Source organism: Saimiri boliviensis, chromosome 2 (genome assembly GCF_048565385.1).
Source record: "Saimiri boliviensis isolate mSaiBol1 chromosome 2, mSaiBol1.pri, whole genome shotgun sequence".
NCBI classification, from domain to species: domain Eukaryota; kingdom Metazoa; phylum Chordata; class Mammalia; order Primates; family Cebidae; genus Saimiri; species Saimiri boliviensis.
The window spans coordinates 207,545,977-207,571,604 of NC_133450.1; the positions used below are offsets into that span (position 1 = coordinate 207,545,977).

General features: G+C 42.0%; 1 protein-coding gene across 1 annotated transcript; it reads right to left on the reverse strand.

The window, feature by feature from the left end:
- Positions 1 to 858: 858 nt before the first annotated feature.
- Positions 859 to 23,744, reverse strand: TNFSF15 (TNF superfamily member 15). Its single transcript, XM_003925195.4, has 4 exons — positions 23,326 to 23,744; positions 9,908 to 9,950; positions 8,808 to 8,855; positions 859 to 7,192 (listed from the first exon to the last, which is right to left on the reverse strand). Exons 1-4 carry the CDS (start codon positions 23,587 to 23,589, stop codon positions 6,738 to 6,740), a joined length of 810 nt encoding a protein of 269 aa, XP_003925244.1. The 5' UTR covers positions 23,590 to 23,744; the 3' UTR covers positions 859 to 6,737.
- Between the last annotated feature and the right edge of the window lie 1,884 nt (positions 23,745 to 25,628).

Sequence of the window (25,628 nt, forward strand, 5' to 3'; positions counted from 1 at the left end):
ACTGCACCAGTGGACCTGGGAGTTCATAGCTCAGTTCCAGTTACCTTTCTATTTCCTGCACTGAAGAAGTAAAAAGTCCCCGTATATCAGCTGGAGAGCTTTGCAATCTAAGGTACCTGGGGAATTTTGCTTTCTCTTGGAGAAACCCTCTTGCCTTCTACCACATACCTGAAAAAAGGAAGCTTATTTGAAACTCAAACTCTGGAAGCACAGACTTATTAAGACCTGAAAATGGAAGGGAATTTAGCTCACTTCAACCATCTCTCTCCTGGATTCTCAGAGAAGGAAACTGAGACCTGTCGAAATGGTTGTTCAAGGCTTTAACATTTGCTAGTTTGGCAGACCGGGGCCTGAAGCCCAGGCCAGTGGACTTTGGATCCACTGCCACCTCTTCAATTCCATCTTGGGCATAATTATTTTGGCTTATGATGAAGATGATGATGATGCAGGTGTGTTGTGGAGGGGGAGTGGAAGGAATGTAAACAGGAATAGTGGTCAGAATATCTGACAAGTGTGATATGAGAATCCGTTAATCAGAATCCCATCTAAGAAATCGGAACAGATGCCACTCCTGTGCGTCCTGACTGAATGTTAGCTGGGCTCTGGTTGGACACTAGATATCCCCTGTGGACAGTTGGACAAACATCAGGAGAGACCGTTGGATAGTTTTGTCTTTTTGCTCCGAAGTTCTTAGGCATACAGAATCCATTTGAGAATTAGTTGAAAAAGTTGTCATTAGTGACCTAGATTAATGACTATCAAATTGTTCTTCTGGAGAACTGGCACTATGACTTTTGCAGATACCTGGTTTTTAATAAATTTAAGACAAATAATTCACTTCTCTCCCCAAGTATAAAAATATTTTGTTCTTATCACCCCCAGGAGTAGAGTGAGAACTGAATTTCAGAAGGCCATCAATACATACATTCTGGTTCCCCACTGGGAGGGAAATTTTGAGTCTAATGTTTTAGAGGAAAGCCTTACCCCCTCTCCCTTAATGTTTGATTCTACGTACAACTATCAGGTGGAAACAAATGAAATTTCTGGCATGTGACCCCTTTGACCCTCAGAATTGGCAATTTAATATGGTTCAATCTAATATTGACTGGGCACCAACAGGGACCTTAGCTACTGCACTGGAAAATATAAAGTGATGGATGTGTTGAACTCTTTTGATTCCTGTGGATTGCTGTTTTGATGAGAGGCAGATGGTGTAGTGTCGGAGACCGACCTGGATCGGAATTTGGGCTCCTCCATATACTGGCATGGGTCTCCCTGGCCTCTCTTTCTTTTTCAGAATTGTTCAGAGTGAGATTAAGCTACTTAACTACAAAGTCTTCTAATTCATAAAAGGAACCCTGTATATTCTCTTTCCCTTTCTTTCCCTCCTTCAGAATGACACCATCTGTGGTATTCCACAATCAGTTTGTTTTAAGGTTTATTATAACTGAGTTGTCATTTTGTAGCCAAGTACATGGAGAATTAGATACATTTTTAAAAATCCCAAGAGGTTACTCTAGACTTAATCTAGAAAGAAAAACAAAGGAACACATTAACAAAATAATTGACAATTAGTGTGAAAATCCTTCAGTCTTCAATGCCAGTTTATGAAGTTACATCTATTAAATATATTAACACATACAATATTTCATTTACAGAGATTAGAATTCATACACTAGTGCCCAAAGACATGGGATGCATACCAGTTAAATACATATCCAACAACATACAATATGCATTTTACCTTGGGGTTGATGTTTTAACATAAAACATAAAATAAATGAAAGCACATGGGGTTTATCACTAAAACCACATAAACACCTAAGCTTGTTCCATCTGTAAACCCCTGAAACAAATAAAAGGGGAACATTGCATGTTTTAATGACTTTAAGAATAAAATCATTTGATGAAGCTCAGCTACTTTATTTAGTACTTTATTTACTGTATATCTCCTTCCTACTGAATGTATACATTGTGAGAGTAGGGCTTGCCTGTCACATTCCCTCTCAGCTCTCCAGTATCCAGGAAAATGCTGCCATATGATAGATGCTCAAAAAAATATATGATTTATGAATGAAGTTGAAACACTGCTGGGCTTATTGTCAGAAGATGTAATTTCTACTCTCAGCACTCCAACTAGCTACTGTCTGGCACTGGCCACCATGTCATCCCTCTGAACCTGGGTTTCTTCATCCTTGAAATGATGTAACTTGGAATAAATTCTGCAGATACTGTCATCTCTAAAATTCCACAACGTGTCTCTATTGGCCAAGATCTTAGGGGTGTTTTGTGTTGGACACTCTCTGAACAAGTGGGAAACGACAGCTGATTCTAGGCTGGAAGCCAATGAACTCTTGAGAAGGTCTGCCAGTTTTGTAGTGATCAACTAGAACATGTGGAAGTCAATTAAAAATGACCACATAATCATAGATTTGAAAAAGACCCCAGAGCTCCCTTGGCTCAATCTCTCCCCCAACCTCTGTGAAGAAATAGTTTCTACAAAAACTGTTGTAACAAGCCCTTTGTTTGAGTATCTCCAGGGATGGAGAAATAACTTCCTAAAAAAATTCTATTTTTGGGTAGAAAGTTCCTTTGGGGCTCAAACCAGAGAGGGCAACCTTGTAACTGCAACTCTGTAGCCCTAGCTTTCTTCTCTGGGGAGATACAGAAGAAGTTTCCTTTCACTTCCATGTTGTCCTATAGGTATGTGAAAATACTTCTCCCTTCTTCTTTCAAATCATTAAAATGAACACTATTTGCCAAGAGTAGAGAGGTTAGAAGAGTCCGGGATTATGGTGCAGGAAGATAGCTTCCTAACTCTAGGTCTGCCTTTAACTCATCATGTGGCCCTGGGCAAGTAACGTCTCCCATGCAGGATGATACAGTATTTTTGTCTTAAAATGGGATGATGGAAGAGGTCGGGGCAAGTGTGTCTCAGAACTTGGGAAGTTGTAAATGTGGTTGTTAGAGGCTGGCAGGGCATGGATATGACAGCTCTGATCCACATCCTCTCATCACTGGTGCAAAAGGATTCAAGGCTTATTAGGTTAACCGTCTGCTAAATTCTCTGTAGGTCCAACTGCCAATGTAATGCAAAAATGTTAATATCTAGGATAATGATGTACACTTAAAAATTCTGTTATAGATATCAAGATACTACTGGACTCTGGGCCATAGGAAAACCAGAAATCTTGAGGCAAGAGACTTTTGCATGTGTTTTTAAGGTACAGAATATAAACAGCTCTGTCCTGCAGAATTAATCCTCAATGTCACAATCATGGAAACAGAATTGAATAAGGGCCTGGGAAAATATCTTGCAAGAGAATACTGGCAATGGCCATGCCTTGTACATGGTGAGTTAGTTAAACTTTTATAATCCAGGGGGATTATTGACTAGCACAGACGTGGAATTTCCTGAGGGGTGATGAGAACTGAATAGTTGTTCTGGTGTGCTCTGTTACTGATTCAACCTGACACATTTCAGGAAGTGAAAAGGTATACGTTTCCCTTTCCTTACTGTACCTTAGTAAAAAAAACAAATTACAAATTTTAGTAACATAAACAATTCTGTTTTGCCAAATAGATTGAAACCATGCTAGCATAAAAATGTTAGTGATTCTATGCATTTTGATCATGGTTTCTGCATTTGCTGAGGAACACAGATTTTCAAAGCATTCCTGGGTCATCCATAAAGTTCTAATATTTTTAAGGGTGTTGATGACCAAACTTGAGTCCAGCACATAATAACCTCTCTATCTATGTGGCTTAAATAATGGATTCTACCACAGAAAATGATAACTTTGTTTTTTACCCCGTTGATTTATGGGAAACTATTCTTGAGTAGCTATTTAAAAAAAAAAAACCAGTTAGAGTAAATATAAATCAGTTTGTTAGACATAAGCCTTCATCAAATGGCACCCATTTTCATAATGAGGTTCATGTGCCTAAAGTTAGCAAATTAATTAGCTAATACAACTGAAATAAATGAAAGGATTTGCAGATAGTGGAGGTGCTGGAAGTTAGAATGACTGCATCTGAGACTAAATAATTTATCTCTGTGTCTCCACTGCCAGTAGGTACTCAGTAAATATTTGTGGAATTGATTTGAATTCAGTCTTTTGAGAGATTTAACCAGGAAGGCATTTTCTCCTTCAATTTACTATTTTCTAAAGCATGCTTCTTTCTCCCTCCAAAACCCTAAATACATCCTGTTAGCCCCTTTTAGGGTAACATTACATGATCTTAAAAGCATTTTCCTACCTCACTTTTGAAAACAGTGCACTAATTTTTGCTATGGAGGTAATGCCTTGGGAACAGAAGTTCTGACATGAGCTCTATTAGGAACGTCTGACTGTGCCTTTCTGAATTGTAAAAGGTACACTGTACCATACAAAATTTAACAAAATCAGCAGTAAAAACTTAAGCTATGACACATTCTTTAAAAAACAAGCTTATGACAGGAACAAAGTAAATACGCAGCAGAGAATTTCCCAAAGCCTCAAAGGTCTTAGAATATTAGGAAATTCCTGTCTTGGGATAAACTTACAGATCCACTAGATCACCTATGGAACAGTGGGCAGGTTTGAGCAGGCCACACTTGTGTGCAAATCTCCTCCTGCATACCCAAGCTGCCTGGTACTCTCATGCACCATGAAGACTGGTCCAGAAAGAACATTTTATGTTCTTAATGGGCGTTAGTTCTGTTCACGGAGCTAGACTAGAATTATTGAGGAAACATTCTTGATCTACCAATAAATATTGTCCCTGGAATTTGTTGAGGGAATATTCTCTTATCAAGCAAGTTTTGAAGTTACTGAGCAATCTTTCTTTTCTGCTTTAAGTCAAGGGTAATTCCTACATCTGAGATGCCCTTTCCCTGAGGTCATCTGGGCCCTACCCACCTTCTTTCAGGCTTCACTTCCACTATGAAGACTCTGGTGAGCCAGGTGGAGGCAACCACACTCCTCTGTGTTTTCACTGAGTCTGCGCTGACTGTTTTGGTAATGTGAAGGTGAGAAAAAGGCCTGGTTTAAAAGTTAGCCTAGCAGAGGTTAGAAAATATATTTATAGCCTTAACCTCCAAACTGAGAAATCAGATATTAATTTTTATTTAGTTATAACTCAAAAAATTTTGATTGAGTACTCCTACTGTATTGGAAACTCTGCTCAGGGGCTTCCCAAGTGCCTCTCTGCCTCTATAGTCTACTGGAAACCAGAGTGAGAGTGATTTTGGTGCCAAATTTGCTCTCAGACTCATCCATGAGGTCTCCTAGGATAGGGAGCATTTATAATAGGGGCCAATGTCACTGGTCATATCATACCAAAATGCTCAGATGCCACAGAACACATGAAGTTAACATGTATCATTCCCATGAGCTCATTTGCTCCTGGGAAACAAATAGGCAGATTCCTGCTTTACAGACAGTCAAAAAAGGCTAAGAGAAAAGAGCTGTATCTCCTGCCCTTGACACATTAGCGTGAGAAAATCTTACAGACCAGAGGATATGCACCCACTGAAGCACAGAAAGGACCTCCTCGATGTCCAGCCTCTCCTTCAGGGAAGGTCTTGGCTAGGCCCATTAGCTAATCCCATATGTAAATCCCTTTGAATATTTTAAGGAAAAAATACCCACATAATACTCTGCATATAAAGTTGCAAATCAAACCTCAAAGATCTAGGTTAACTTCTCCAGATTTGGTGATTGATTTCTTTTTTTCCCCTCCCCCAGGGAATAAGTACACTGTCTTCCAACATCAAACAAGTTGGTTTTATAGTTGATCTAGTTAACTAGATATCTGTCTTCAGGTTTCTTGAGGGACCTAATCAGCTGGCTATCTTCCATAGTCGGGAGAGTGCCAGAAATCTGATGTAACAGGTTCAGATGATTTTTGTTTTTTAAAGACTTAGAGTTATTCTTTAGAGTATGCTGATGGATATTTGATCAGGAAGCATCTAGCGGTGTTCACATAAGTTTTCAGTGAAGTGTGTCTTGTTTTTCATAGTGTCTTCTGGGTTAAGGTAGCACCCAGAACGTAATAGGTGCTCAAGAAAACCCTGCTGAATACATGCAGCTGTTGTATTTTTGATACACATGTGAAACTCATGCTTGCTTATTTTGATCTCTGTGTATATAATCAAAGGAAAGGTGGCTTTTCTCATATACTGTAGATGACACGAAAACCAACTCCTTCCTTGAGAATGTTCATGAGACGTAGCAACTCTCTTTTCTTTTTTTTAGGCAAGGCATGAAAGTCTATGGAAAAACTGATGAAGGATTTTGCCTGTGAAGGTTTTATGCTGTTTTCTAGAGCTTTCCTTGAACTTGCTTCAAAGCTTCTGAATTAAAGAAAATTTGTGATAAATTTGAACAATAATTGGACCCCTTGTGACCATTGCATAGCAGGAAGGTGTTGAAATGTTTCTCTTTCAATCCTGACCTGAGTAGATCATCCATATATTTAGCGATTGGTGTCTTAATATTTAGGAACTCACCAGTCCTCCAGGCAACCATGATAATATATTTGCCGTCTTCAGTCTTTTTCCAATTAGTACTCTCATCAATAAGGCACATGAACTGTGAAATTTTGGGCCCTAAATTTCATAGCTAAACCATTGTCCCCGTGGAATGCCCCCCTACTCCTACCCTGAGAAAACCCCTGGTTATAATTAGATTTGAATGAAGAAAATTAGGAACTCAGTGGCAGAGGACTTTCACATAATGATATTTGCTTTCCTCCTATAGTAAGAAGGCTCCAAAGAAGGTTTTATCTTCTTTCGTGTAATCCACCAAAGAGATGTCACTGACATTTACCATTAGCTTGTCCCCTTCTTGCAAGGAGAACATGGCTCCGAGGTAGATGGGCTGGAACCAGTTGCTGCCTACTTCACACACAGATTTGGCCCCCATGAGGAGCTGGGTTGGCTCAGGGTAGGTGTCTGTCACCTTGGTGATGACTACAGTGATGGAGTCCGGCTTGTTCAGTTGGCCTGCTTGTCTGATTTCACTGCACTGAGAGGTCATCCCACGGAATGTGACCTGAGAATAAACGAAGTAGTCTCCCGACTCTGGGATCAGCAGGAATCTATTGGCGTAGCTCATTCGGTTCTTGGTGAAGGCGAGGCCTAGTTCGTGTTCCCAGTGCAGAGCTGGGAGCTGGTTTTTTAAGTGCTGTGTGGGAGTTTGTTTCACAACTGGAAAGACAAGAGAGAGGTTTAATTTGCTCGTTTGGAAACTGCGGACTTTACTGAAAAAGGGTCTCATATCATTGTCAAAGACTAAAGTGATCGAATATAACTAACAGCTAAAACTGCTTTAGGGAGGAACGAATGAAGAATATGTGAGTGGACATACACATTTGTTCAAAGAGAGTAGTGTTTTGGACTGGTGACCTGGGGCACATTACTTTGCCTTTCTGAGACTGAGTGGTCTGACCTGAAAAACTTTAATTTTACCTTAGACCTATGATCTTGGGAAACAGTGAAGGTTAAGAAATCTTTCTATTCTTCTGTTTAGAAAAATGGCTTGCTGCAAGAATTATTCTTTCCCAAAATGACTCAGATAAAACCCATGAATGCCTCTCGTTTATCTATGACAAGGCCAGGCACCAGACCCTTCAAATTCCCATTCTTTGCCCCATAAGTGATTGACTGAACTGTTTTATCTCTATTCATCTATTTCTATCACCACATGCCTATAAGACAGGAACAAAACACTTGTCTTATAGGCATGAGGTAAGTGATAGAAACTTGGCATCTCCCTGGTCCGAATCCTCACTCAGAGCTCACCATAAATAATTCCCTCTTAGTCAAATGATAATACCAATGTCTTGGGCCACATGGATATCCCCCTGCAGACTGCAAATTTTCTTATAGGTCAGAAGGGTATGCTTCCTTTTTAACATTCTAGGTTTTCAATGGGTTCTAAAACATCCTTTTGTACTGTCTTGTTCTTTCCTCTGGAGTCTCCGAGGTATAGAAACTCCAGGTGTGAGATGACTGGGATTTCTACACTAGACTTGTAAAGTTGACCAACTGGTGATAGCATGGGATTTCTCTTGATTTCCATATATCAATGAAAATTCTTTGGAAACACTTCCCTGAAGGTAAATGTTTAGTTACATCATCTTGAATATGGTGCAGATGAACTGCATAAGTTGGCAACTCTGGGGACTTTTTGTCTGTGACCAGATCCAGAATTACTTGCAGCTCCGAGTCAGATAGAAGCCATTTCTGAACGACTGGGTGTATGAATGAAAGAAAGAGACAGGAAAGACAGACTCTTTCTTCTGAGTCTCCCTGTCCTTGGTGGTGCTTGCAGATTCTATCTGAAAGAAAATGCCCAAGAGACATGGACTCTCCACAGGGAAAAAGACATTCCAAAAACCTTCCACTGAAATACCTGCATTCACATGCTTATTGCAACACTAGTCACAATAGCAAAAATATGGAATCAACCTAAGTGTGAATCAACAGATGAATGGATAAAGAAAACATTTTTGTGTGTGTGTATACACACACACACAAATGTATACAGACACACACACACACAAATGTTTTCTTTATCCATTCATCTGTTGATTGTGTGTGTTGTATACACACACACACAAATGTATACACACACACACACACACACACACACACACACACACACACACACACAGAGGAATATTGAGAGGAGGAGGAGGAGTCTGTTACCAAGGAATGTAGTTTCCAGTTTAAGCTACTAGAGTGAATTTTGGTAACATGCTGTAAGAGATCTTAGGATTCTGGCTCATGGTCTCCCGTAAAACACAGCAGGGATGCTTACCTGTCAGGTGTGCCCTCGGCTTATCTCCATCCGCTCTAAGAGGTGCATCTGTAACAAAAGGAGAAATGTGCTTTGTATGAGACAAAGGGTGACTGAAATGAAGATGGCCCTTTGTGAGTTGCATGGTGCCTATCATAGGAGAGAAACTGTGGTCTCTTCCAGCTTGGTCCAGTGCTACTCCTTGAAGGATTTTGAATTGGGATGTGACACCTGCAGCAAGCACCACCGAGGACAGGGAAACTCAGAAGAGTCTTGAACACAAATGAATCTTGGCCCCTTGACTTTGGGCAAGTTTATCTAGCCTGTCTGAGACTCTGTTTTCCCATCTAAGATGGGCACAGTATAGATGGAGGTGCTTAGCAGGAATTTGGCACATGGTCAATGCTCAGTAAAGCACAACTCACTGTTCCTTCTCACCAACTTCTTTCATGGGAGTGCATTGGCTTTTTAGCTTCTTCCATAATCCCTTTAACTATATTCACTGAATGGTTGGCCCAAAAGAAATGGGATGGGTAGTGGATGGGAACTATTCTTTAGCTATATGACCTTGGTGGATCCTTTTCCCTCTCTGGGCCTCTGTTTGCCTGTTGAGAAGACCTTAGAATTTCCCTTTAGTTCTCAGAAATTATTATGTTGGATTAGGCATGGTCTAAATTCAGTTATAAAGATGGTGTTGATAATGATAGAAAGCAAAAATCAATCACATACTTTTGATGTGCTAGACATTATTCTAACCCCTTCCTAGAAATTAACAGATTTAATTCACATTAACCATGTTAAGTAGAATCTAGTATAACCATTTTTATAGGTAAGTAAATGCAGGCAGAAATAGGTGAGATTATTTGCCCAAAAAAGTCACACTGCTAGTAGATTCCAGAGCTGGGGTTTGCGTTCAGGCCATCAATTCCACCATGCACTTGGCCACGGTGCCATTTTGCCTTCTTAGTTCCTGCAGAGGAGCCTCACTTCTCTTCTGTGTTTGCATCCCTCAGCTTAGCAACTTTGTACTTAAAGACTCATCTCTGAACTTCCTGTGTACAGAACTACTAGAAATGTTCTTGTTCCCTACAAGGAAAGGCATTGAAGATGAGCATACTTACAGACTTGCTGATGTGAAGGTGCAAACTCCTGTTCTTTAAGAGTCTGTTGGGAAAGAAAGTATAGTTTAAACCAAATATGATCCTTCTGATCCCACTACTCACACAGCTGCCGATAGCACAGGGATGGTTACAGTGCTTCTGCTGCCCAGCCTGGGTACTCTGTGACGAGGGAAATGAGAATGAAAACATTTTTGTGGATGGGAATCTTGCATCTCAGTTCTCTACTTTCCTCACCTGACACTTCCAATGACCTTCCCCTCTCCTAGGCTTGTCTCTGAAGCTTGACTTTAAGGTTCTTTTTTGAGAGCTTTTCCTGTTCTATTCTAGGGGAACTCAGCATCTTGTCTATGCTTTTGTTATTTGAACAAATAATGGCACTTGCTTTATTTTCTTTCTCTACCACAATTTAAAAATTGGGACTCTTCTTACAAAATGACACAGAAAAGGAAATAATGGCCATATTCTCCTTCTCATCAGCCTCAACAATTCTTCCTTGTTTCTGTGTAATACATAAAGACTTTAAAAATAATTGCAACCCTAGTTTATGAGCTATTTCAGATACCACATGATGGTGGAAGAGTAACTGCCTTGGAGGCAGATCTGAATTTAAATCGTGCTTCTACCATTTATTAACAATATGACCTTGAGCAAGACTTTTCCTCTCTGAGCTTTGCTGTCCTTCTTTCTCTTTTCTTTTTCTTTTTTTTTTTTTTTTAGACGGAGTTTCACTCTTGTTACCCAGGCTGGAGTGCAATGGCACGATCTCGGCTCACCGCAACCTCCGCCTCCTGGGTTCAGGCAATTCTCCAGCCTCAGCCTCCTCAGTAGCTGGGATTACAGGCACACACCACCATGCCCAGCTAACTTTTTGTATTTTTAGTCAAGATGGGGTTTCACCATGTTGACCAGGATGGTCTCGATCTCTTGACCTCGTGATCCACCCGCCTTGGCCTCCCAAAGTGCTGGGATTACAGGCATGAGCCACCGCGCCCGGCCTGCTGTCCTTATTTCTAAGGTGGGAATAATAACATACCTAGCCCTAAATTACTCATAGGATTGAGGTGAAGAACAAATCAGAAAATGTATGAGTCACTGAAAATGCATGAAAATGCATGGAAAATGAAGGAACTACCACTCACATACCTGAGCACAAAGCTTAGTAGCAAAAGTATGCTCTTAGCTTAGAAATAATGTCATGCATTAGACTATTATACATGGCTGGTGGAAATATAAATTAGTACAGCCACTATAGAAAATAGTATGAATATTTCTCAAACAAAAACAAAAACAAAAACAAAAAAAACTAAAAACAGAACTGCCATACAATCTAGCAATCTCACTACTGGGTACGTATTCAAAAGAAAAGAAATGAGTATATATATATCAAAGCGATAGTCATGCTCACATGCTTATTGCAGGACTATTCACAATAGTAGAGACATGGGATCAACCTGATCCACATCTTTGTCAAGATGTGGATGGAAGGATAAAGAAAATGTGGGGTGTGTGTGTGTGTGTGTGTGTGTGTGTGTGTATAAATATATAAACATCATTGTTTGCACACACACAGAGACACACACACACAGACACACACACACAATGTATAAACATTTTTTGGCCATAAAAAATGAAATCACATTATTTGCAGCAACATGGATGAACTGGAGGTCATTATGTTAAGTGAAATAAACCAGACACAGAAAGACACACTTTGCATGTTCTCATTGGTACGTGGGAACTAAAACAGTTGATTTCATGGGGGTAGACAGTAGAATGACAGACACTAGGGGCTGGGAAGGGTATGTGAAAGGGAGGAGGGGGGATGAAGTGAGGTTAGGCAATAGGTACAAATGTACAGTTAGATAGAAAGCTTAAGTTCTAATGTTTGATAGCAGAGTATGATGACTATAGTTAGTAACTGTATATTGTGTTGTACATTTCAAAGTAGCTAGAAGAGAAAACTTGAAGTGTTGCCAACACATAGAAATGATAGATACTCAAAGTGATGGATACCCCAAATATCCTAACTTGGCCATTACACATTTTATATATGTAACAAAATATAACATGTTCCCCACACATATGTAAAATATTATGTATCAATAAAAAATAAAGATAAAACAAAATTTATGATATATTTTTTCAAAAAGCCTTTTCTAATATGATTTTGACTCAACCCAATCTTCTGATTTGGTTCTTGTTGCCACACAGTCTTCACTAATAGAGCGGGTCTCTTATTATATGAATACTTGATCTATTTTACATCTCAAAATGTGTGTGTTGTGAGTGTATAGTCAGGTTCTATGATTTCCACATCTGCAAATTCAACCAACTGTGAATGCAAAATATTTTAAAAATTACAATACAACAATAAAAAATGTAAATAAAAAACAGTACAGCATAGCAACCATTTACATAGCATTTACACTGTATTAGGTATCATAAGTAATCTAGAGATGATTTAAAGTATATAGGAAGATGTGACTAGGTTGTGTGCAAATACTATGCCATTTTATATCAGAGACTTGAGCATCTGCAGATTTTGGTATCCATAAGGTTCTTGAAATCAATCCTGCGACTATCAAGGGAGGACTGTCTTATGAATGAGGAATTGTATGTCTGTGTGAGTGTGCGAGAATACAGCTCCATCAGTGGGGGAGAATAAATTGACATGTTATAGCATCTGTGCATGTGTCTGTGATATGGTGCCATATATATGTATGTCTTGCCATCTATCTGCGTAGTCATGTAGATGTAATCATGTCATTGCTGAGTCTAGGTCTGTGAGCAGGTCCGTGATATCAGTGATCTTGTTAGAGCCTGGACCTCCAGCCTTTATCCACTCCCAGGCCATGCTACCTAAACCTCTACTAGAAGCCCCTTGAGGGCAGAAATCATGTCTTTGAATGACCAACTGTCTTTATAGTCTCTCCATCCCCTTTCCCTCCGCTTCTCAATTCTGCTAAAGACACCATTACTGCTTTCTCTTGACTACCAGAACTGAAATTTTCTTTTTTCTTCTTCCACAAAACCAAGGGATGACCTTTCTATTTTTCAAATTTTCCCATGGTGTTTCCATTACAGGCCTTGGCATGCTGCTCTCCTGGATTCTTCCATCAGCCCCTGGGAGGGTCTTTGTACTTCTGTTTTCTCCCTTTCCTTGATCTATTTCCTGGCCTGCCTTCAGAGGGCTTTTCCTGAAGCATCACTTTATCTTGATACTACTCTGCTCATAAACCTTCAATGGCCCCCCATGGCCCTTAAGACCCAGTCCAACCTCATTTTGTCTTGGCATTCAAAGTCCTTCCTATCCTTTATTTACTTCTCTCTATCCATCCCGATCTTGCTATCCTTTATCTACTTCTCTCTAAGCTGCCTGTGTTCCCAGCCAGGAGAGGCAACCACTATGAATTGATTCAAGGTATCCAAAGAAACATAGTAAGTGTAGTTACTTTATTGAATGTGTAGGGACACAGAAGCCTGGCCCAGAAGTGGGAGATTCAGAAGAAATTGCCTCAGAACAGAGTCTTACAGGTCCTGCAGGTGTTATCCAGGTGATAAAAGAGGTAATGACCATTCCACCAAGGCCAACAGCTTGCACAACAGCAAGGAGGCCCAACGGGACATGGGGGTAGTTGGAAAACATCAAGGCTTTCTACTGGGAAATGAATGCATTATGTGCATTTAGCACAGGGCCATGAGTACAGCAGTCTTTGAAAACCTAAACCCAATTGCCGTGATCACTTAACCAGAATCGATAACTTGGATGGTCTTGAGGAAGTAGAGAAGCAGCCCAGAAATGAATTTATTCTGTAGCCTGTTGCCTTCCTTGCTATTCACAAAGCAAGGCAGAAAACTGAAGGTGGACTTCTCAAAGAGAATCAGAGAGATCTTCATTGCATCCTCTGGTATAGGAAAGGTACCTGCCCTGGTTGGCCTTCTATTGCTTTATTTAATTCTCCACTGAGAAATGTTGAACATCCTGCTGGTCTTTGGCTAAGCTGACACTCAGCTAAGAGTTTAGAGCATTCCTTTTTGACTTAGAATCCCATTGTCATTAACATGTATCTGAGATGTGGAGATATTTCCCTGTTTGCTTTGCTGGGCTTTTATAACTTGGGGACATACTTTATTTTCATATATGGATGGAAAAGTATGGCTTTTAGTGGTCCAGAATGCCACTAAACATCTGGAGGTGGTGACAGAGCCTGTTGGCAGATGTTGAAGGCTAAAACATTCCAAGGGTCCACAAGAAGGACATCAGTTGAGACTCTTTCTCCTTGAACAACATCTAAACCCTCCATTGCTGCTTCTCTTAATAACGACTCTGTCACAGGAGGAAAATTATTGTGATAGGAAGCAGTAATGAATGAGGGAAAAATTTGAGAGGATGGAATAATAGCTTATTTGGGAAAAGGTTTATGCACTACAGCTGTCCCAATGCCTGCTATCAGGATGGTTCCCGAAGACACCGGGCCAATGCAATGTCTTCTGTGTACCAGCCCTCACTCATCTCCATCACTTCTCGTTATTCTGGTGGCACCAAGGAGATGTTGGTTCCTAAGAGGTGGTCATGGTGTCAATATTAGCCTCCAATTGAATAGACATGGTATCCGATAATGAGATTATTCCCCTTTACATATCTTCTCAAACCACTGGCTGAGATCCAGGATCCAATTTTATTATTTATTTGTGTGCCTATGACTTTTCTCGCTCTGGTAGAATTCAACCTGGCCACAGGTGGGGATCTATATTCCTAGTGCCTCAGACAGTGCCTGGCAGTTTTGCTGGATTATCCAACTGGCAAAACACACAGATTCTCAGGCATCAGGAAGGCAGAGCCAGAAAAAGAGTCAGAGAGGGGGTAAGGATGCAGTGATCTCAGCCAGAATTTTGTAATCCAAAAATCTAGGAAAGACATGTTTTTGTTCTCATTAAAAATTTTTTGTCATTTGGTGCTAGGGCTTCTAAAGGTCTTCATCAGGCTCCATGTGGAGCATAGCTGTGGCTCTAGAAATATTTGTTTGAAGTGGCAAGGCATAGCCAGGAGCCAGAGTCAGAAAAAGCAAGTGTGTATGCCCATGGGCATGCATCTTAGAGGGAGATGGGGTGTTGGCTCCAACCAGGAAATGTTAGCCCTAGCAAAAAAGAGCCAATGCCTTCCTTCCCCTACTTTCCTTAGTCCTTGCAGGTCAGGGAATTTTTGCTTTCATTTTATTTTTTATTTTTATTTTTATTTTTTTGGATGTTGACTGGTAATCTCTGACTCAACTGACCATAGTGTGTTTTTGGAATTACTTTAATTATTCAAATTGGGCAGAAGAACATATAAAGGGAAAGAGGAGATTGAAGTTTAGTTGAGTGCTCCCCAGGTGCCAGATCCTGTATTGGGCTTTTACGTGTTTTTCTCATCTAATACTTCAGCTACTTTTAAAGGAAGGGTCAGCATCACCTTTTCATGGCTTAGAATGGCATGAAAAGTGGTCAAGCAACTGTCCAAGGTTAAAGAGTGCATGGAGGGCTTGGAATCTGAATCTTTAGACCAAGTACAGACCCTGGCACATATTAGGAGATTTCTAAATATTAGGAGATTTCTAAATATTAGGAGTGTACAATAGATGAACAAGCCTGAAGCAAGATAGTCTTTGAGATTTCCTGGCATTTCCCCAGAAAAATCCCCTAAGTGTATTTTAACTAATGATCCACTTAGCCTTTCTTCCCATGTACTATAGTCACTGTCTATCTGTATTCATAAACAGGGAGAGATTTTCATCTCTTGCCATCATAAATGCTGCAATTGCAAAGGCATGAATGTTTTATGATCCAAAACATCCTCCTACCACTTCCAGGAGAAATATGCAGATGTTTGCTTCTTTGTCTCTTCCTTTTGCTTCTCCCTGTTTACACTTGCACAAAGATAACTCTAATCTGGAAATGTTTTATTCTGTGGCCATTTCATTTCATTATCCTTTAAAGCACCCTGGATAGGGCTTTACGTGCAACATTCAGCACAGTACAAAGCAAAGATGCTGGTGTTTGCAGCTTAGCAAATTTGGAAAACCCGACCCCATTGTTTCCTGGTGCTCTGATTCTGGCATGTCACTTGACCTCATTGGAACTGTTTCCTCATAAATAAAAGCAGACTATGTGTATATATTTGAATTGATAGATTCAGAAAGCATACAATAATTCTTTCCTTCCAGGTCTACTGTGATGGCTCAGAAAGGCCACCCACATAAAGTTCACTTTCCTTCTTTCTTTGGATTCACTAAATGCTTGTGGGGCTGTATTATTGGTTCCGCACATCCTCCTTTTGGTCTTAGGACTTCAGTTGTACACAGAAGTCACCCTTGTATGTCTTTATCACGAGGAATAGATTTGGATGCTATAGGAACCCTGGGTGGCAACTGCTTTTCCCCAAGGACGGATATTCAATAGGCTTCCTCAGGCTTTTGAACTTTGCTCTTTCAGAACACAAATGGGTTGAGGGAATGGAACTTATGCCCCACCCATTCACATCCCCAGCTTGTTGCTACTGCCAGCTGCAGGGCCTCCTTAAGAAGGTCAGGCTGGGAGATGACCCCTTATAGCCTGTGTGTTGCTGCGGTCTGCAGGGTGTGCTTCATCAGGTGGGAATGCAGGAGCTCTCCAAGCCGGCCTGGCACTCGACAATATGTTCACTTTACCTGGCGACTGAGTGGATCTTGCAGTTACCAGCTGCGCGCTGCCTGCAGGTCTGGGATTCACAACCAGGCTTGCTCACCCTTCCTGCCTCTGCACTTCCTCAGTGCACCTTTACTGCCTCTGGTTTCCCTTCCCTTTGGCCACAACCTGATCTTTGGATTGAATATCTTCCAGGTATGCTGGCGCTTCCTGAGGTTACAGAAGGGGCGTCTTCACTGAGGGCTAAGTGGTCTGCAATTCACAAAGTACTTTAATCTCAACTATCTGTTTGTTTTCTCTAGACAACACTGAAAGGGATTATCGTGATCGATAATCCTTCCGAAAGAGGAAACAACTTGAGTGAGGTAAGAGGGCACATCCCAGGTGAAGTGGGTGGGAGGAATCCCGTCTGTTAAGCATCTACTCTATGGCAGCAGCTTTCTGGACGTTTTGCAGAATTCTCACCATAGTGCTTTATAGAAAGTGTATTAACCTCCTCATTTTGTAGACAGTGAGTCTATGGCCCAGGGAGGTCTAGTACCTTGCCCGCCCCTCCATCCCTCCCTTTATCCAGAAAACATTTAGTGAGTGCCTTCTGTGTGCCAGGTAACCCTCAGGGGAGGAAGAGGACTGACATTTATTGAGAACTTAATATAGGGTAGATGCTTTTTCATAGTTAAATCTTCCTGCCCATCCTAGGAGGCAAATACTTTGTAGGACTTATGCCCAGAGGCAGACAACATAGTGATTAGGAGAAATATATATAGTGGATTTAAATCCCAATGTCACATGCTTTAACTGTGTGACTGGGCACATTATTTAGCTTTTCTAAACCTCAGTTTCACCATCTCTAAAATGTGAATAATAACAGCAGTTTCCTCATTGTGTGATTTCCATTGTTAAGATGATGCATATAGTAATGATAGAAAACATTTATTGTACATGTTTACCTACCAGATACCATGCTAGATGCTTTGTGGGCATGATATCATTCACTTGTCTCAAAATCTTTAATATGAAAAAAATTAGCATGGTTTCACTATATAGTAAGTTATTAAAAGGTCACAGCTGTGATGTGGTGGAGCCATGGCTTTCTCTCAAGTCTGTGTGACTCAGAAGCCCAAGTCATTACTACAGGATCCTATTGGTCTGATTGGAGACCAAGAGGCCTCAGGAGGGAAGAATGGTACAGGGAACAAAAGCCAGGAGCATTGTAGAGATTTTCGGGAAGGCGTGGAAGTGAGATTGGAGGGAACCAAGGAGAATGTGGGGAAAGCGTGCAGATGATTCTAGAAGGACTGAAAAGGGAAGGACAGGTTGGGCGGTGGTTAAACCCTAGGGAGGGATGCCTCCTATGGCATCCCTGAGGATTCACTGTGTGGTACGGAGTGCCACTGCTGGGCTTGGGCTGAGCCCCCTTGGTGCATTCTGCTTTGCTGAAGCACAGACTCTGAGTGCCAGAGCTGTGCCCAGGGAGGATGGAGGCATGGTCTCAGGGCACCTGGGCCAGAGTGAGCCCAATCTGAGGGCAGTGGAAGCCACTGCAGGGCCCTAAGAATGCCCAGCCTACAGGGCTGTCAAGTGCAGCCAGGTAAAGAATGGATTGAGGAATATAGTGGGGGTTGGGAGGCAAGAGTTGGGTGGGGAAGGAGACCCAGAGACAGCTCATAAACATCAACCAAGAAGGCCTCCAGCATCAACACCTGCATTCTGGCCAGGCAATGGCAAATTCCAGGGCAGGTGAAGAAGTTGTCCTCTATGATGTAATTTCCCTGAGCAGGGAAATTCCCTGGTCATAATAATAATGCTTGTTAACATTTGCTAATCCCTACTCCCTGACAGACACTTCACATACTTTATTTCTAATTATCTCCATTTTATACATAAAAAGGCTGAGACCCCAAAGGGTCAGGTAACATGGTTAAGAAGTGTCTAGGCCAGAATACAAACTGGGTTTTACCTTTTGACCCACAACTCTTTCAAGATACATCTGTCTAATATTCTGCAGAAATCTAAAGGTCCTAACAGGTTTTATTATTTCTATACTTTTTTTGTGTAGGTAGTGTACACATTTTGTATGAAGGAGGCTAGGTTTGGCCGGACACTGTGGCTCACGCCTATGATCCCAGCACTTTGGGAGGCTGAGGCGGGTGGATCACGAGGTCAAGAGATCAAGACCATCCTGGTCAACATGGTGAAACCCCTTCTCTACTAAAAATACAAAAATTAGCTGGGCATGGTGGCGTGCGCCTGTAGTCCTAGCTATTTGGGAGGCTGAGGTAGGAGAATCGCTTGAACTCAGGAGGCGGAGGTTGCGGTGAGCTGAAATCGTGCCATTGCACTCCAGCCTGAGTAACAAGAGTGAAACTCTATCTCAAAAAAAAAAAAAAAAAAAAAGAGGCTAGGTTTGTAGATGACTCCCTCCTTCCTTTTTTTAGACAAGCCACCCAGTTTTCTACCTGGATGCTAGCAGAATTACCAATGTCTTTTGTGCTCTTCCTGAAATATGCTATGCATTTACAAACATGTTCATAGAAGTAAATATTTTCATAAAATGAATGTACCGTATTATATATGCTGTTATGCACTTTGCTTTTTTTTTTTTTTTCTTCAGTTAACTTTTGTGCAGTGGGTTATATTTGCTTGGCTGCATAAGGGGGTGAGATTTCTATCTTTACCATCTCTTGGTAGATTACCTGTGATGTGCATCATATGGTTTAATGCTTGTTCAACAATAAAACTGTTTTATTTCCCTACTACCTTTGTGGAGAGGATTTCTAGGTTGGGAGAAGATTTTGTTTTTAATTATGTTTCTGTAACATGAGCATGATATACTAGCTCTCTGATTCTTTCTTTTCTCTTTGGAAAAACACAAGTATCCTTCCTCTGCTGGGCCAGGAGTCCTGGATGGGTGACTCTATGGGTAACATAGATTTGCCATATGAAGCTCCTCCCTGGGAGCTTGGCAGAGGGGTGAAACTCAGTAACTGGTATAGTTGCAATAGTTTCCTCCATGGCATTATCAATCTCCTTCTTCCTTTGATCCATGGTGTGGCCACCTGGCGCCTGGCACAGCACAAACATGGCTGCCTGAATGCACAGGGAAGGAGATCAGAGGATCCAGTTTTGATTGTGGCTCTGTCACTGACTAGAGGTATGGGCTCGAGCCAATCTGTTCAGCCTCCTGAGCCCCATCTGTCCCTAGCTGTAAAACTTCAGCCTCATCTGTCCTTCAGACCCCCATCCCTATCTGCAAAACTAGGCACTTTAGGCCAGCTAATCTTCAAAGACCTTGTTATTACCAGTGACCTGTGATCATCTGACTGGTTTTCATTTATTTTATTTTTGACATGGAGTTTTGCTCTTGTTGCCCAGGCTGGAGTACAATGGGTGGGATCTCAGCTCACTGCAACCTCCACCTCTTGGGTTCAAGCGATTGTCTTTCCTCAGCCTCCCGTGTAGCTGGAATTATAGGCATGCGCCACCACACCTGGCTAATTTCACACTTTTTGTAGAGACGGGCTTCTCCATGTTGGTCAGGCTGTTCTCAAACTCCTGACCTCAGGTGATCCACCTGCCTCAGCCTCCCAAAGTGCTGGGATTACAGGCCAGAGCCACCGCACCTGGCCCATCTGACTGGTTTTTATCTATAATGAGGTCCTCAGCCATAGCATCTAGCCCAAGTACCTTCCTTCCCTCCTCCAGAAAGCTTTTCCTGAACCACCCCTATCCCTATGGCTGGACCAGAACATTGGAGAACATCTGGAATTCCGTAGCGCCTCTATGTTTAAATAGCATATTTCCTGAGGCCAACATCAGATTTTCTCAGTAGTTGCCTGGTGCCTGGGGTAGAGTGATGATTACATCACAGCCACCATGTGCATGTGGCTCTCCCCACATTTCCAGCATACGCAGTGCTCCTGCATATGCCTTATTGGTGCTGTCAGAATATTGATATTAATACCCCCTTTGGAGAAAGGGAAAAAGGCTCAAAGAAATGAAGCCACATGCCTATTTTCATAGCCGGAAGTAAGCCATATTTCACTGTATGTCTACCCAAGCTCTCCTGGCTGCTTTGGTTGTCCCTCCCTGATTCCTGTCTTTTCCTGTCTCCTCTGAGCCAGTTCTTCTCCGTCAGTCCCTCTGGATGCCCTCTCAACCCTTCCTGGCCCTGCTCTGTGTCCTGTGAGGCTGACTCCAGGCTCAGCTGCCCCTGGCCCTTTGAGCCCTGGCTTCCTGCTGAGCCTGGCCAATGGGATTGGATTGGAGGCAGGGTGGGGGATGGGGGAGCAGTCAGCATTCCCTCCTTCCTTCTGCACTCTCCCTGATGTTTTGGCAGTGACTGCCTTTCTCCCCAGAGCCCTTACGTCTTCCAGGCACGCCCTCTCCTAGGCTTTAGTTATCTCTGGGTTTCTCTAACACTTCCCCTCCATGTGCCCTTCACGCCAAGGCATGATCACTGGTTTCCCATTGTTGCTGGTCCTGGACGCTCCAGCCCTTTCAGTTCCCTCCAATCTGTCTGCATCTCAGCAAACAGGCCCTTTTTTAAACCGTTTCAAAATCTTCTTTAAATGTTCTTTGATAAATGCACTTCCTTGAGTAAGCCAGCTGTTTCTTTTCAGGACCCTGATTGCTACATGAGCCCAGCTTTACTCCCATTCCCTTTTTTTAAAAATTCTGGCATACTAGTAAGTTACAGAGCCTGGGCAAACCACAACTGCAATCATCCTCACACGTCTGCTCTCCAGGAAGATGGGTTTAATAACAGAATGGATGGTGTCAGCCTTACTCATTTCTTGAGCATCTGCAATTGGACAGGCACAATGACAGATTTGGGGGCATAGAAGCGAGTAAAAAAGACTCCATGCCTTCCTTCAGTGAGCTTCCTGTCTAGTGACAGCTCAGGTCTCCATCTCCATCTCCCCTCCTGGCTGGGGAAGTCATGAATCCTCCCTGGACTGTGAAGTTCCACTGGATGGTCTTCTAGGCAAAGGCATCCCCTGGCTTCTGCTGACCAAGGGCTCTCAGACATCGTCTTGGTGCTGGGAACCTGTCATGCCTCTGGGCTACCTTTAGACCCCAGTGCTGGTTTCTGGTGGCCATTCAGTGTCTCATTCAAAGACAACTGTCTCCTTCTGGCTAAAGAGAGACGGAGTCCCAGAGCCCCAACTGGGAGCTGCTATTTGACTTCTAGCAGGAACCAGCCCTTTGGTGGTCAAGGGTCAAAGCCTGACTTCCCATGGCGTGTGGTTCTCATTGAACATAAACAGCATTTCAGGGTTGTCTGCATATTTCTACATTTTATGAGCAATGGCATCTGGCCATGAATGCTGCTGCCTGAATCACAGTCTGTTTGTTGACCCTGATGGGGCAGTGAGAATTACAGATTTGCCCTGCCTTACTCATGGTGTCTATGCTTTGAAGCTGGCCGGGATGGCCTAGAGACCAGGTTTCCAGTTAAATCAATTGAAAACCCAATTTTTTCCCTTTGTAATTTAATACTTTGAACTGAAATTAAGTCAGCCATCACAGATTATGAAGGGGCATTTCTAAAAAGGATATTACTTGAAGGACACATTCTTTAGGTTTTGAGGTATGTCTTAGATATTCCTGGCCAAGAATTATGTTTTCTCCTTGACACCTACACTTTGCCCCTATCATTGTTCTCCCTAGACCTTATACTCTTTTTCTGACTAGGCTTCTCCCAGGCCACCCCAAGACCTTAGTGATAGAGTATCAGGCAGGAGGTTCTTTCTTAGGCTCTAAAAAGATTAAAAAGTTCTAAACCTGGCCAGGCGCGGTGGCTCACGCCTATAATCCCAGTACTTTGGGAGGCCAAGGTGGGCGGATCACGAGGTCAAGAGATCGAGACCATCCTGGCCAACATGGTAAAAACCCATTTCTACTAAAAATACAAAAAATAGCCAGGCATGGTGGCACCTGCCGGTGGTCCCAGCTACTCGGGAGGCTGAGGCGGAAGAATCGCTTGAACCCAGGAGGCGGAGGTTGCAGTGAGCCGAGATTGCAACACTGCACTCCAGCTTGGTGATAGAACAAGACTCCATCTCAAAAAAAAAAAAAAAAAAAAAAAAAAAAAAAAAGAAAGAAAAAAAAAGAAACTTCTAAACCCAAGAAAAAGAGTGAGTAAAGAAATTGCAGCATCCACAGATAGGAATGTGTACCTATAGCATCATGCTGTTGTGATTTCATTAGCGTAAAAATAAAATCATAAATATTAGGAGACTCAGAATAATCTCATGTCATAAAAATCCATTTTACATCTTTCATATAATTCTGTACAGAATTATATATCCCAAACTGTTAACAGTGGTCAGCTATAATAGTTTGGGTAACGATGACTTTCTTCCTCTTCTTCTCTGTATTTTCTAACTTTTTTTTTAAATGACCATGTCCTAGTTAAGTAGTTTTAAAAGTTATTTCTTTTAAATAAAATAAAAAATAAATAAAAAAGAATATTCCCAAATTACCAGTACACTGTGATTACAATTATCTAAAAAATATGAGGCTTAAGGATATCCCTATCTTAAAAGAAGGGACAATTCACTCCCTAGAAATATTGAGAATAAAAACCAAATCGAACCTCTCCACCCCTCCCATTCTACATTTCCTCTGCATGTAGAAACAAGGAATGTGATACATCAAGAAACTCTGTCCTCTGTCCAGAGCTGAAATAGTTGCCGCTCCCTGCAGAGAGTCCACCGATCCCCCCCAGGTCAGAGTGGCGTGTGGCTTACCTGAAACTGGACACAGGTCTCTCCTTGGGTCCAGAGCTGGCTGACAAGCAGGTAGGTGGTGAGTCCTGCGAGGAAGGGGAGCAACAGGAAGCAGCAGGTGAGAGCCCAGCATGCGCCCTTGCTCCTGGCCTTGGGCCTGCAGCTGTCCTGCTCTGGCAGCATTTCCACGCTGGCTGTTTCCCCACAGCTCAGCCCCAGATTCTCAGCCATGCTCCTGCTTCTCCTGGAGGCACCTCTGACTCCTGGGCAGAGAGACCCCCCCATTAAATAGAGGGCCAGCTCTCACAGTGGGTGACTTAATCACTCAGTCTCCTCCTTCCCTTTTCCTCTCCCCTCCCCTCTTCAAGAGCACACTGTGGCCCTACCCTGCTAGAGAAGGCACCGCCTACAACAGAAACCAAGTTTGGTTTAAGGAAAAAAAAAAAAAAAAAAAAAAAAAAAAAAAAAGAAGAAGGAGAAGAAGAAAGCTTTCCCAAGCATAGTTATATACAGTATGCTCATGTGCTCGTTCCTTCGTTTACAGAAGGAAGTTAGGAAAGTCCCTGAAGGAGGAGGGAAATAATTCATTAAGTCAGTGGGTGGGGACAAATTAAAATATACCTGTTCCCTGCACTGGAGGCTTAACAGCTGTGCCAGTCTGAGGAGTGTGCTTCTGGAAGTGAAAGTGAGGGATGGGAGGTGTGTGGTTTGCAGGCTGGGAAATGGAAATCACATTTGCAGGAGCCCTTTGCAAAGTACTGCCTAGCCCTCTGTCTTTTTGAACCTCATAGAAACTCATTCTCGTTGTACAGATGGGAATAGCAAAGTTCTAAAAGGTGAAGGCAGTTGTCCTGGGTCATCCAAGGATAAAGACAGAGGAGCTAGGAAGATGACCTAGTTCTTCTAAATCATGGCTTGGGGTTGTAACCTCTAGCACATGACTGCCTGTGAAAGGAAAGTATATTTCCAGCTGGCATTGACCATTGTTTATTCAGAGTACGAGATCACTGATCAAGGTGACTGTCTGTGAGGTTAGAACATTAACTGCTACTTCCTGATTAGTGTCAGGTTAATGGATCATGTGATGTGCTTTGCCTGCAGTGGGGTGTGGGGGCTACAACATGTAATAAAAGATTATATTTATTAAGTGCTTACTTTGTGCCAATCACTGCTGTAAGTTAAATATATCAATAAAATTATTCCATCCTGAGATAACTTTTGTGACAGTAAAGCCATCATTCTCCTTTTACACACAAGGAAATGAAGCACACTGGGTAAATGGTCATCACATACCTCACTCCATTGCAGGCGCTGCTGGATCATGCATGTTCGTAGATACCTGCACTCTATTTACCCAGAGGGGGTAGTGTCCTGCAGTGAGGGGGTTGAGGGTGCTTCCTGGAGAAAGAGGTGGTGTTGGAGCAAGGCCTTAGAGTTCAGGGAGCGTTGATCTCAGAGAAGAGTAAAGGATGCTGGGAAAAGATAGGTTCTAGAAATAGGAGTTGAAGGAATGGCCTGTGATCTATGGTTGAAACCAGTCTGACTAGAGCCTCCATCTAATTGCTACTTCTGGTTATCTCACAGCCCGATCTCTTCAGACTACTTGGAAAGGCCTTTCATGGCTTGGTCCCTGTCCCTGCTCACTGTTGCCCTGTTGCCTCTCCCCAGTGTTCAGCCTCAGCTTTTCCAAGCTGCAGTTCCCTGGATACACTATAGACTAGCTGTACTATTGCAAAATGAAAGTGTCCAGTCCTCTTCCTTCATATCACTATGCTCTTACACTCATTCTAGCAAAGGATGATTTTCATGTCCCATGGCTACTGGTTCTTGGTTTAACAAATCTATAAAGAAATGTCTTTGAGACTCATCTAAATCTCTGCTATTGTAACTTAACCTTTCTTTTCTTTGCTCCTGTTCCTCAATTGTGTGTAGAAACCATTCTTGCATCCTCCTGCTTCCAAGATTGGGTAAGATGCTCATATTCTATGTTCCTGTAGCTTTCCATTCTTCTGTATCATTGAATACTTCCTACTAGACCGTGTTTGACCATTTTTTCTGTCTCCCTCATTAGACCATCAGGTCTGAGAGAGCAGGTACTAAGTCATATCCCTTCTCTATGACTATTGCTCCTGTTATAGATTCATTACCAACAACTAAAATAAGCATCTAATATATTTTCAAAGAATTCTAGCAAAGGATGATTTTCATGTCCCATGGTTACTCATTCTTGATTTAAGAAATCTACTAAAACATCTTTGAGACTAACCTAATCTTTGCTATTGTAACTTAATTTTTCTTTTGATGACTGAGTAGTGTTCTATGGT